Below are 13,947 nucleotides of genomic sequence, written 5' to 3'. Positions count from 1 at the left end.
TTCCTTCTGCCTCTCACACTAGACTCCATCTTCAAAGACTCTCTTTTAAACGTTCTATCTCTTCACTACGCCCTTTCACAGTCCTTTTGCAACTTTTCTTTTTCTTTCTCCGTTTAAAACACTTTCTCAGCCACCTGCACTAGTTTTCTTAACGACTTAACCTGCATCTCTAACTTTTGTAGTCTTTCAACTCCATCAGAAATCCAGGAATGACTGAATAATAGAATATACGGGGAAGCCTAACACAGCTTCCAGAAATATTGCCAATTAATAGAGACTGCTGGACACCTGGACAGCCCTTCAAAACGTTGGGGCATCAATCCTGAGCCTTCTGGCCCGTGAATGTCTGAGAACAGGTACATTAAGGATTCGCCTAATCTGTCTTGGCAGATATATGTTGTCCTAGGCCTGTGTGTCCTTTTTTGGACAGTATCATCTGCAGATAAAGAGGCAACTTTTGCCTAGTGGCTGTCTTGCCACAGCTGGAGCAGCTCAAATGATGCTCAGTTTCTTCTTTGAGTCTGAGAAAGGGGTACTGTCAGTCGCAGACAGGTCTCTAGCCAGATGAATAAATAATATTAAATGCCATATTCTGTGGATTTCTAATGTTTTTGAAAACCAACTATCTATGTAAAGTAATCTGGACTATTGTCTACAAACTATACTCAGTTCTTTTTCTTGAACTCACCCTAATAATAAACTCAGAGCCATGAATTTGATAATTTGGCCCTAAACTCACAGGTCTAGACATCTCAGATCTGTCTATAATAGCAGTAAAAAAAAGGAACTGGTTCTAAGCCCTGTCTACTAGGGAAATACTAAAACCAGAAATCTCTTAAGGGAATATAGAAAACTTCATCTTTTGGTCTTGAAGTATGCACAACAGAACTGTATTAGCTACACCTCACAGTCAATAAGAATACCATTGTACACCCAATCTTAACAGTAAATTTCTCAATTTAAAAGCACTTACTCATTTCTAGCTCTTACTTCTTCCTTGCATACTAGTTTAAGATGTAAATGGTTTATAACACAAGCCTCAACTTTTACCAATCACTACTGCAAATATAGGATACAAAACTCAAAACTAATAATATAAACACCAAAGCAAACTTTCTGAGAATAAGCTGTGTATCTGAAAAAATACTCAAATACCTGACTAAATTCTAGTCACACAATGTTTCTAGTTTAAATTATCTTTACACCAATTAAATCACTTTCAGTACAGGGTAAATATTATCAGAAGGTCATTTTACCAAAGATAACATTGATTTTGTACCAAATAGGAACATATGAATTTAACTCAGTAACAAATTATAAGGCTTTCTATAGCTATACAATTAAATCTGACTATTTCTTCCCTATTTCAAATATAACCATTAACAACCCTCTCTAGCCCCAAAGCCCCGGGAACTGGGTAGACGACTCATCATAACTTCTTCAAGCTGAGCGGGGGCGTAGAGATATAAAAAAGGGGTGGGAAAGGAAAAACAGAATTAGTCTTCTGTGTCTTAACTGGATCAGGCTGAAGTTCAGGACACTAGGAGTTAAAGCAGGCAAGTTTAGCGTGTCTGATGAAGGGATTTACCAAGGGTATACATTTCTGCAATATATGAATCTCAAACAAATTCAGTAAATATTTCAAGCATCTTTTCACAAAAAGAAAAATTTTAGATTTATCTGGGGGTATTTGGGTTCTCAGTGCCTGAAAATCTCCAAATAAGAAAATCTCCATTTTTTGATATAAAGGACAAGATAAAATTCCTTTTTTTTTTTTTTTAATGCTAAGAGTGCACCAGCTATTCTAGGTGCATTTGACCAAGGACCAGCAGGGAAGGCGTCTCCCACTGGCTCAGTGACAACAGACAATCATACATGCAAAACAGCCTCCTCCCAGCAACAGCCACAGCTGTTCCAAGTTTCCTTTTTAAGCTTGTTTACTCTAGGGGCAAAGGTGCTAGCAGTTTAGCATTACTACCGTGTTTCGATGGAATTTGGATTATTTTTTATTTACTTTTTATTTCCAAGGCAAACTTACTCTTTATTTGTCTCCAGACTGCTCATCACTTGTCTCTGGTTTACTAGACTCTATACCTTTTGTAATTTTAAGGTATAACCATGATTTAAACAAAACCCAGTTTTAAACATTCCATTTTCTTTAAACTTAATATCAAAGCACTACTGACACATTACAAAGCTTAGCTGCCAATTCTTACATATGAATGCATGACAGTGCAATTTTGAATATATCAAAGACATTGTCTTAAATCTTCTCTCGGTCCAGGCCTCACCCTTGGCCTCACTAAATTTATAAGGGGTAAGAATTACATAAAATATTCCTCGCTTAACATGATTCCAACCCCGAGTTACCAATTTTAAGCTAATTTTCTATTACCAATATTACATGCAAAAAGCTGTTGTCCCCTTTAAGAGCGGCTCGTGCAGACAGTCAGCCTCTATCAGCTCCTTTTCAGCTATGCTTAACTCCTGGCCACAGCACAATGGCTTATCAGTCTCTGCTGTACAAATTAAGACTGTCTTTTAAATAAGTTAAGCTAAACCAAAGTTTTAACCATTTTTTTTCTTCAGTCATGAAGCACAGGACAACAATCATTTATCTAAACAGTGCCCACCACATGGTAAATAAAGCATAACTCCCAAGGTTGTAATATTCAATCACCACAGTTTACAAGGTACCAATTCAATAATTTTTGAATAAGATGATAAAGACAATATTTTAACCCAATTAATCTATTTTGTAAAAACCTACTTGGTTGTTCAGCAGTCCCTGACTGCTGTGCCCTGCTCTCTGGCCATGCCTGACCTTGGCCCCTGGGGAACCCATGTCAGTGGAGCCGAGGTACCTGCCTTGGGCTTCAAAGTAGCAGCTGTCCCTCCCGCAGGCATGCCTCCTCCAGGGCCTCGTCCCGGTATAGAGCTGTGGATTCTGCCCAGTCCCCACTGCTGTAGACCCAGTTAGCCAGGCCTATCTCCAGGTAGACCACCATTTAATCCTGCACTTGTCCCACCAATGGCTCCATTGCTTTGTTAACACTCTCAGCACATAAGACAGCCCCAAAGACAAAAAAATGCCACAAGACGGCCCCAGTTGGGGCCCCCTTGGAAAAGTTCGTGGGATACCTGGGTGTAGCGTTGCTGGGCTGAGCCTGGGGTCACGTGTAGCTGAGCAGCAGGTCAGAGATGGTCTCAAATTCATCTCCAGCAGCCTGCATGGCTTGGTGCGGCGGATCGGCTCCTGGGCCTTCCCCAGAGCCAGCTCTACAGACATAACCTTTCTGCCTCAGCTTATGTCTGGGGTTGAGGCTGGGGTCACCATCCAGGTGGCCAGCCTGGATGGGAAAAAAGGGTAGGGGTCTGGATTTGGCCCAGAAAGAACTTAAACTGCAGCGCCTGGGACCTGGCCCCTACCTTTAATGCTTTGGCAGCTGCGGGGCCAATTTCATGTTTCTGACTGCCCTCTCGGGAAACCCAGGACCACAGGATTCCTGCCACACCATTTTTATTCCCGGTTCCCCCAAGAGCAGCCCAAAGACCCAGTGGCAGCGGCCCCAGCTCCAACACCATCCATCAGTCAGGGGGGTGTAAGTCGTCAGTTCAAGGTCCAAACACACACACAAAATCAGTCACCACACAGACATCCACCTTTTCAGGTCCATGACACCAAGAAAGACAACTGGGCCCAGTAACAAATATCAGGTACACAGGTAATCAAAGCCAAATCACAGTCACTCGGCCCGTGCCTGCCACGGCTGCCAAGATGGGCTGGTCACAAAATACACACAAAAAGATTCGTCTCAATCATGAGTGCCAAACTTACTTCAGAAAAACAGACAGCTGGAAATTTACCAAGGTCCTTATTTCACCTGAACTGACATGTCCCTAACCTCCATCCAGTGAGCCAACATCAGAGTTACCGTCCATCCCATCACAGTCACAAGGGTGACAAAAATCACAAACACAACACAGAAAATTAGACAGAGAATAAGGCAGGAAAAAATGGCTTAGGCAGAGAAAGTTGTACTATCAAAATGACCAGGAGAACAGATACACCTTCCTCGTCTCGAGGAGTTCTGTCATCTAGTGGGATTCCTCCAGGCGTCCCCGAGGTTCCCTAAATTTCCACAGGGATGTCTCCCCTGGTGGCAGCCGGTGACCTTTTGGCACGTTTACCATCAGCTCCCTTCCTCGTCTGGAGGACAGGGAGTCACTATCCAGTCCTGGGACGAGACCAACTGCAGGGAATGGAAGTAAGAAACAGACTCACAGATTGCCAACAGGCAGGCAGTTCACAGACAAATGGAAAACATACAGACAGATAGATGGACCACATGTAGGAACTCACCTCCAAGGGGTCTTCAGAGAGTCAAGGGTGGTCGTAAATCCTGGACAAGCCCCCAAATGAAAGACCCCCAGAACTGGGGAGATCCTTACTCAAGTATCAAGATGACGTGACCACCCAATAACTCACAAGAGACCGAACTTGCTGCAATCACATGAGGTTTATTTGGGATAGGCCAGTACCGGGGTCAATCTCGTGACCATGCTGGCCAGAGGAGTTCGACCCTGAACACAAGAAGTGAGGGGTATTTAAAGGGAAAAATCACAAGCTGGGGGCGGGGAGAGGGTTACCAAGGAAACATAACATAAAAACAGTGGAAATTTTCAGAAGGACCCAACCCAAGGTATTCAGTTAGGGAAGGAAACATATTTCTTCTAGGAATGTAATCCAGTAGACCTTCATTCCTAGTTCCGCCCTCATTGTGGATCAGTCAGGAGGGGCAGGTTTTGGGAACCATCACAGACACAGAACCTCGTGGTTCCGGACAGTGACAAACTTGAAGATCTTGAAGAAGCCAATCCATTCTCCTTCAAAGAGTTTTTGAAAACCAAGAACCTCAGCCTGTCAAAAGAAGATACGACCACCAGCCGAATTTACCTGAAGGAAGCCTCAAGGCACCCACTGGGACTAAACCACAGCTCCCCTGCCTCCCAACCCATGGGATATGGCTTGGAATATCAGCAGCCATTTTTTGAAGACCCAACAAAAGCCAGCAACCTAGAGGAGGATGAAGAAGATGGATGGAATAGAGCCTACCTGCCATCTGCTGTGGAGCAGACTCATTCCTCTAGAGCCACACAGAACTCATCACCCTGTGGCACCTACCTTTCCTTTTTTTCTAACACATCAGAGCTGGCAGGTCCTGAGTCTTTGCCCCCATGGACGCTGAGTGATGCTGACTCCAGGATCTCCCCAGCAAATCCAGCTGGGAGTCCTAACGCAGACTTTTCGGCTCATGAAGAATCCCTAGGGGACAGACACCTGCGGACATTGCAGATAAGTTATGAAGCACTGAAAGATGAAAACTCTAAGCTCAGAAGAAAGCTAAATGAGGTTCAGAGCTTCTCTGAAACTCAAACAGAAATGGTGAGGATGCTCGAATGGAAGTTGGAGGCGAAGATGATCAAGGAGGAGAGTGACATCCACGACCTTGAGTCAGTAGTCCAGCAAGTCGAACAGAACCTCGAACTGATGACCAAACGGGCTGTAAAAGCAGAAAATCATGTCTTGAAGCTGAAACAGGAAATAAATTTGCTTCAGGCACAGCTCTCAAACTACAGGCGAGAAAATGAAGCCCTGCGGTCAGGCCAGGGTGCCAGCCTTACCGTGGTGAAACAGAACACTGATGTGGCCTTGCAGAACCTCCATGTTGTCATGAACAGTGCACATTCATCCATAAAGCAACTGGTGTCTGGAGCAGAGACACTGAACCTTGTTGCTGAAATCCTCAAGTCTATCGACAGAATTACTGAAGTTAAAGATGAAGCAGACTCTTGAGAAGCTCTGCGTGCCACTGGGTCCCATCACCTCTGCGCCAAAGGCACCACACATCTTCCAAATTTCTTCCTATCTATGCAGTCCTCACCAGAGCATTTCACAGCCAAAGCATGTTACTGGCCACTGCAGTACAGGGCTCCTTCCCACCAGTGGCACCTAACAGTTTACATGAAGTCCCACTGTCTGATAGACTCACTGGTATACTGGAAGACATTTTTATAAAACCCAGCAATTTTTAGAAATCACTAAAGCTGGAACGACAGTTTTGTAAGAAGCTTCTTCCACTGTCCTCTCAAATTTAGCTATAGGATGCGCTCGGGCTCAGCCTCAGTGTTATCAAGGGGAACACTGAAAGAGCCAGTGTGGAAGTAAGCAGCTTGTACAGGGACTCGTTCTGTCACTCAGTGCCTCATTAGCAGGTGGTTGACATTGTGCCTTCACAGGATGGCTCCTGCTGTCAGCAGCCTCACTGAGGCAGCACCACTTGGTAGATGCTGCTGTCCTCCCACCAGGACCATAGGACCAAGGTCACAGATTGTGCACATTGCAAAACTTTATACACTACTGTGGGGCTGTTGATTCTGATGCACATTAATGTGTCTGTGTGCCTTTTGCATAGTGCAGTTCAGACTGGAATTAAAGCATACACCCACCTGGGAGGTCAGCACCAGCTCTTTGGGCTGGCTGGCTGGTTTTTGAAGGACAAGCAAGACAAGCAGCACCCTGTGCAGTGCTGAGGGGGTCAAGGTTTGGGGGCCACTTTCTTATAGAGTTTTTTTTTTTAATTTTTCCTTTCCCCTTCCCGTTGAAATTGACAGCTTTCTTATCTAAATAGATCCTGAAGATCATTTATATAAAAAAAAAGGTTATACATTATACATACATTTCTATTAAATGCTCTTATTTTAAATTCTAAGATTCTCCAGCTTTTCAAGACCACAGCTTATGTCCAAATCTTTGTGACTTTTGTCATGCTGCTTCTGAGGGCCACTCTTCCATCCCATGCTGACCCCCACCACATACTGGGAGGAAAGAAGTAAATGTTGTCCTCTGACCTCCAGACCTGTGACACGGGTCTGCACACACACATCAAATAAATAATCAGCATATGATTCTCCTTCCTTTAGTGAGAGACAACCTGCCTAAAGACCTTCTCAGCGGCCCTTATGTTAGAGGAGGCCTCCATCAGTTCCTCTGCCCACAGAGATAACGTTCTTGGCTCATACATCAGTCTTGAAAATAAACAATACCTTTCCTGCCTTGAATTTTAATTTTTTTTCATTTTTTATTAGTTATTTTATGTATTTACATTTCAAATGTTATCCCCCTTCCTGGTTTCCCCTCCAAAAGCCCCCATCTCCTTCCCCTCCTCCCTGCCCCCACATCAGCACCCAAGCATTCCCCTACCCTGGGGCATTGACCCTTCACAGGACCAAGGACCTCTCCTCCCATTGATGACCGACTAGGCCATCCTCTACCACCTATGCAGCTGGAGCCATGGATCCCACCATGTGTCCTCTTTGGTTGGTGGTTTAGTCCCTGGGAGCTCTGAGGGGTCTGGTTGGTTCATATTGTTGTTAACTGCTGTCTTACTCATTTCATCTTTAGAAACAGTGTCTCGAGTCATTAAAGTTGCATATGTATAAAAGCTACTGACAGTAAATTTTAAATATTCTTATCTGGAACAAAACAGCAGAAGGGAGTCCTGAGAGGCAGTGGAGGTGAGGTTGTTAGGTTTAGTCATCCCACCATGGCTCCGTATACCAAAGATCCTTGTACACAATAAATGCAGATGGTTTTATTTATTAACTTAAAAGTGAGACATTCCATAAAACATTTCAAACATACTTACACAAAACTGAACAAGTAAGCCAAACCCAGTTTCCTATAGAGTTAATGTGGTTAGTCCTGCAGTCCTGAGTCCCAAGGGATTTTCTTCTATTGTGGAATGCCTCAACTTCCTCATCAAGGGACAATGGCATGTTCAGCCTCCAGGACCCGCCTGGACACTGCGGCTAGCTTCTCTTCCGCTAGTCTTCTGTCTTACTTGTGACTGGGTATTGGGCATATGGGTAGATAGCCACTCCTGTGTGAATATATATGTAAGAAATGAGAGTCCGAGTGCATTCTTTAGCCTCAGTGAGAAACCACAGTTATGTAGCAATTGAAGTGTTATTAAGTGCATATGAAAGCATTTCTGAAGAACTGAGGTGGGATTGAGGAAGCACCTACCACACTAGGTAAGATCTCCAGTCTCCTGACTCCGTTAACTGCTCTCCTGCCTTTTACTCTGATTTATGATGTCTGTCTTACCCAGAAGCCTATATACTCCACGTGTGCTTCATGTGTGATTCATGTATGCTCCATGTATGCTCCATGTATACTCCATATGTGTTTCATGTATGCTCCATGTGTGCTCCATGTGTGTTCCATGTGTGCTTCATGTGTGTTCCATGTATGCTCCATGCGTGCTCCCTGTAAGGGCCACATTCACAGCCTAGAGCCACAGTGCCTACCACGGACCCTGCTAGGAACCTGATCAATGGGTATTCCTTGAGTGTAAATTTCAAATGTTCTTACAAATAGAATGTTCCTATAAAACTATTAAAATTATTTCATCATTTCTTACTGAAGTTTTCTATCAGTAAAAATATTTAAAATACTTTTAGAAATTAGTTGAGTTCTATTTTTTATCTTGTTACTTTATATTTAGACGCAGTCATCTTTTTGTTGTTTATTATACTGAATTTGTGGTTTTCACTCCTGGCTGAAAGACTCTAACCTGGAGATCTCCTTAGCCTTGACCTTGGGGACTAAAAGGACTAGATTAACAAAGGCTCAGTTTTTAGACAATCCGTCTAAGTACTGGGACAGTCCCCCTGGTCTTCCTCCTTGTTCCTCACCGTCCTTCTTTGTATTAATTCCCAAGCGCCAATCGTTTCCGATTCAGTATGTAAATCATAATATAGTACATTCAGTTCATAGTTGTGCAGAGAACGTTTTACTTCTTTCATGAGAGAAGGAAAGTAAGACGATGTTAGGCCCTTTCTATCAAGGATAGGGACTGAGAATATGTGTATATATGTATGTATGAGTGTGTGTACATATGTACATCCTTTGTATAAAGGGTAGGGATGGAAATATGTGTGTGTGTGTGTGTATGCATCTATGTGTAAGTATACATGTGTACATCCTTTCTATCAAGAATAGGAGCTGATATATATATGCATATATGTATATATAAATCTGTATGTATATATACATGTATGTGTGTATACATGTGTACATCCTTTCTATCAAAAATAGGGACTGATTGATATATGTGTGTATACATATATATGTATATATGCATGTATTGTGTATTCATGTGTATATCCTTTCTATCAAGGATAGGAACACACATACGTGTGTATGTGTGTGTGTGTGTGTGTGCGCGCGCGCGCGCGCGCATGTGTACAGCAGATCTTGTCCATTGGTTCACAGTGATGAGATATCATCCTGGGTACACTAGGATTTCTGTATCATGTATCTGAATTTAAATTTAGCCAAATATAATCCCTTACAAACCAGCTATTAAGAAACTTTATATGAGACAAATATGAAGCTACTCATTTTTAAACATTTCTTTAAGATTTTATTTTTATCTTTTTATTTTTGTATGGGTGTATGAGTGCAGGTGCCAATGTAGACATGTGCTTTTAACATCCCTCCATCTCCAAAATTTCTTTTTAAATAATTGCTAATGTAGCATTTTCCTCTGCCACTCTAAACATGAAGTATGGCATTAGGCCAGCTTGACTTATTTTTCTTAAGAATGCAAACATCATAAAAGTATTCTAATTGTTTAAAAAAACCTCCAAATTGAGTCAGTTTTAAGAATTTACAAAATCTGTGGGTGGTGGCTTCATAAAGTTCAGGTATATAAGAAAGTAGCACCAATCAGCTAGTATAAAATAATTACTGCCTATCTTAAAAGCAAGCTGAGGAGGAAAGAGTTGCTTATCTTACAGCTCTCAGGTCACACGCCAACACTGAGGGAAGTCAAGGCAGGAGCCCAGAGGCGGGAGCTGACACAAAGGCCCTGGAGGAATGCTGCTTACTTGCTTGTTGCTCATGGCTTGCTCAACCTGCTTCTGTATAGACCCCAGGACCATCAGCCCAGGGATGTATGTGGCCCTGTCAATCATTAATCAAGAAAATGCACTACAGATGTTCCCACAGGCTGATTGGGCAAGCAGTTTTCTCACTTGAGGAAGACTCTTCCAAATGACTCTAGTTGTATTTGGTTGACCCCAGGCAGCACAATGCCTCACAGCCGTGCTCATCACAGGAGGGCAGCTGCACTAGCTGAGCCAGGATGAGCCTATCTCTGCGCTTAATCCAGCTTTGCCAAATCCAAACAGTTAATACTCAGGAAAATCACATCTTGAACCATGTTTACATAAAAGATCATAGATCCAAGGTAGAAATGCTGGTGGGAATAACAGATTTGAATATACTGTAAATTCACCAAATCACTTTTCTTCTATCCCATGTAAATGTCCCTGGAGCACCAGTCAAAGGTGGAGGTTGGTCCCCTTCCCCACATCTAACATGCAAGAAGAGGCAACAGGTTTTCTTGGACTCTCACACCATTCATGCTCAAAGACAACTTCTGAATCTCTTGCATCCTCCTGTTTTCTTCACCTTAAAAAGTGCGGACTTCTTGAGTTAATTCAATGCTTACTAAATTCAGATTTTCTGGTTCATTCCTGCAGCACGGCATGTCTACGTGTTGATTAAGGGAGTGTGCGCTGCAGATACTCACGTCTCCCCTCATTTATTTGTAGACCAAAGATGAGCTTTCAGAGCTGGAGAACCATGCTGCAGTCCCAGCCACCATCCTTCCTACATGGGAGGAGAGTACCATGCACTGTGACTGGCAGGAGCAGGAGGGCCACCCGTGCCTCACAGAAGCTGAGCTTACACTGACAGACACGTTTTGAGTCTCTATATTTCCTTGTTATGCCTGCACCTGCCAGGCTTAGTTAAAGTAAATCCTAGTTAAGCAAACCCAAATGCTCAGCCTAACTGTAACCAATTTGCTGGTTCTTCTCCTTCGGTTAACCCAGAGGCAAAGAATACCCTTCGGACGTAGCATTTGGTGTTCGCCACTCTGTGCAGGAAACAGAATGTATGCTCTCCCTAGGATCTGATGGGGACCGTAGATTCACATTCCATCTGCTAAGTGAGTAATTGGAATACAGGCTTTGTAACCTCTGAGTTTCTTAACCCATATACCTGGAAAATTATACTTCCTTGTTGGATCGTTCGGAGAAGATAGAATGACCATTGCGCTCCGTGTCTCAAGCGCTCACTAAGGGATAATGCTCCATTTTGTTGATTTGATTGTTTGATGTATTCTGTCTGCGTTGCATCAGGGGAGTAGCTCTTATTTTGTCTGTCTCTCACAAGCCATTTGTGGAACCCCTCCTCTGAAAGCAAACACCAGGGCTACCAGAAGCCTGACCTACTTCTCAGTACTTACTGCATATCGGAGGTGAGGGTGTGGGCAGTGGATTGCCCCCTAGTGGACATTTGAAGCTGCAGACATATCTGGGTGTAACTTAAGAGGGTGAGGTTATTATTCCTGCCTTCTAGTGGGAAGAGTTCAGGGCTGCTGCGAAGCATCTTAGAGTGCACAGAACCATCTTCCCACACTTGAAGCTTTCCCTAGCTCCAAGTGGCAGCACTACAGGGACCCTGACCAACATGAGTACAGTTGATTCTAGAGACAGGGAAGCCATCAGGATATCCATTGTAAATATTAAACTGCCCATTAGGAAAAGTAAGCATAAATATCATAACCATTACTCAGGCTGCCTGCTAAGTGGGTCTGGGTGGAGGTTCTGTCTTTGTTTTGTTTTGTTTTGTTATGTTACATGGTGTGATAGAGCCAGTGCTGTATATCACTTCTCTGGAATCTCCAATTCCATGCACTAAAAATCTTGCTATAGGTGTGCATATATCACATGGATCCCTCTGTGCTCATGTACAGCTGCAGTACACATGTGCACTAAAGAGACTGAGCCACCATTACTGATCACATTTACTCAAGGTTGCTCTTCTCTACCCCCCCCCCTTTTTTTTCAGGTACTATGAGTTTAAGAATCAAAACTTCGGATATTTTTTTTTAATTATCTCAACTAATTCAGAAATTCTGGTCTCCTTTTAGCTCAAGGTAGTGAGATCATCCTATTCTAACATCTGTCAGGTTCTCACTTGAAAAGTGATATTTTCTTTTCTTTTTTTTTTTAAAGATTTATTTATTTGTTATATGTAAGTACACTGTAGCTGTCTTCAAACGCACCAGAAAAGGGCATCAGATCTCATTACGGGTGGCTGTGAGCCACCATGTGGTTGCTGGGATTTGAACTCATGACCTTCCGAAGAGCAGTCGGTGCTCCTCCCTGATGAGCCATCTCACCAGCCCAAAAAGTGATATTTTCAAAGTCCCAAACCAACACTCAGACCAGGAATATCTGAGGGTAGAAGCAAGCAGGAAAGATGCCTGGGAGAAAGGCTGGGGTGTGGCAACAGCAGGACTCTGCCACCTCCCACATTGTTTTGAACAATGAACACACAACTTTCATACTCTGTATGTAAAAAAACATGCCCCCAAACTCTTAACTTGCTTTATTTTTATATATTGTTTAATTAGCAGAAAATCATCCACAGGGCAATCTGTTTCTATAAATAAGAATCATTTGAACCATTAAGAACCTACTGGTTCTGCTTAATTTAAAAACAAACAAACAAACAAAAACCACAAAAGCTTGTGAAAAACAAGCGAAACCAGGAGCTGAAGCAGGAGGATCAAAGATCAAAACCAACCTGAGACATCTAGTGAGTTCTGGACCACCCTGGGCTACACAGCAAGACAGACAGACAGACAGGAGGAAGAAGAGAAAGAGAGAGAGAGAGAGAAAGAGAGAGAGAGAGAGACAGAGACAGAGACAGAGACAGAGACAGACAGAGAGAGACAGAGAGAGACAGAGACAGAGACAGACAGAGAGAGACAGAGAGAGACAGAGAGAGACAGAGAGAGACAGAGACAGAGACAGAGACAGAGACAGACAGAGAGAGACAGAGAATCAGTTGGCCAGCATTGGTGTCTTCCTTTATCTCTGTACAACTTATGTTTTTTCTCCCCAGGCAGGGTCTCACTCTGTAGCTCTAGCTATCCTGGAATTCACTATGGAGTCCAGGCTGGTCTTGAACTCACAAAGATCCACCTGCTTCTTTCTCCCAAGTTCCAGGGTTAAAGGTGTGAGCCACTGTGCCTAAGTTTTTGAGACAGAGCCTATCACTGAACAGGAAGCTCATTGATTCACCTAGGCTAGCCTGACCAATGAAGCCCAGCCTGTCTCCAGCCCACCCTGAACCCCTGCACTGTGGTTGCAGGCTATGCCAGGCTTTTATGTGCAGGGGATGCAATCTCAGGCCATCATGCGAATGCGGCAGGCAGCTAGCTTACTTCTGAGCCATCTCCTCAGCCCTAAGAGAGTGTATTTGGAAAGATCTGATGGCATAGGTAGGTCTGAGGTGCCCATCAGGTTGGAGGGTTGACAAGGCAGTACCAATAGAGTGTATTGGACTCTGCCAGCATAGGTAGGTGTGAGGTGCCGTCAGTTCGAGGGTTGACAAGGCAATAGCAGCGCACACTGGGATTCTGCTTTGTGCCTAGTTTCTTAGACGATGAAGTGTGTTTACAGCTGAGTCAGAAAAGAAGTTTGAACTGAAGTTCTTGAAGTTCTGACAGGACCTGATAAGCGCCCAGGAACTAGACTCAGCAATTCTTAGAAAGCCATGGCATGGCCTGTGCAAAGCCTGCAGAGGGGTGACTGACATCCGCCGGCTATAAAGCCCAGCCTTGACTGGAGGGACAAGAGAAGCCTTAAAGGAAGCAAGTTAAAGTCAAGTGAGTGGACCAATTTTTTAGTTGTTTGTTTGGGGTTTTTGTTTGCTTGCTTGATTTTTGAGATGGGGTTTCATAGACCAGGCTGTCCTCAAGCTCAGACATCTACCTGCCTCTTCCAGTGGAGTGCTGG

The 13,947-nt window shown here is 43.5% G+C and overlaps 1 protein-coding gene across 1 annotated transcript; it reads left to right on the top strand.

Moving 5' to 3' along the window:
* The first annotated feature begins 2,815 nt into the window (after positions 1 to 2,815).
* Positions 2,816 to 5,866, top strand: LOC116075409 (endosome-associated-trafficking regulator 1-like). The gene is made up of 2 exons (XM_031348527.1): positions 2,816 to 2,930; positions 4,791 to 5,866. Exons 1-2 carry the CDS (start codon positions 2,816 to 2,818, stop codon positions 5,855 to 5,857), a joined length of 1,182 nt encoding a protein of 393 aa, XP_031204387.1. The 3' UTR covers positions 5,858 to 5,866.
* The last annotated feature ends 8,081 nt before the right edge of the window (positions 5,867 to 13,947 follow it).

This window comes from Mastomys coucha, unplaced genomic scaffold (genome assembly GCF_008632895.1).
Source record: "Mastomys coucha isolate ucsf_1 unplaced genomic scaffold, UCSF_Mcou_1 pScaffold3, whole genome shotgun sequence".
Lineage (NCBI taxonomy): Eukaryota > Metazoa > Chordata > Mammalia > Rodentia > Muridae > Mastomys > Mastomys coucha.
The sequence above is the reverse complement of the archived record's forward strand: the minus strand, read 5'-3'. Positions and strand labels throughout refer to the sequence as shown.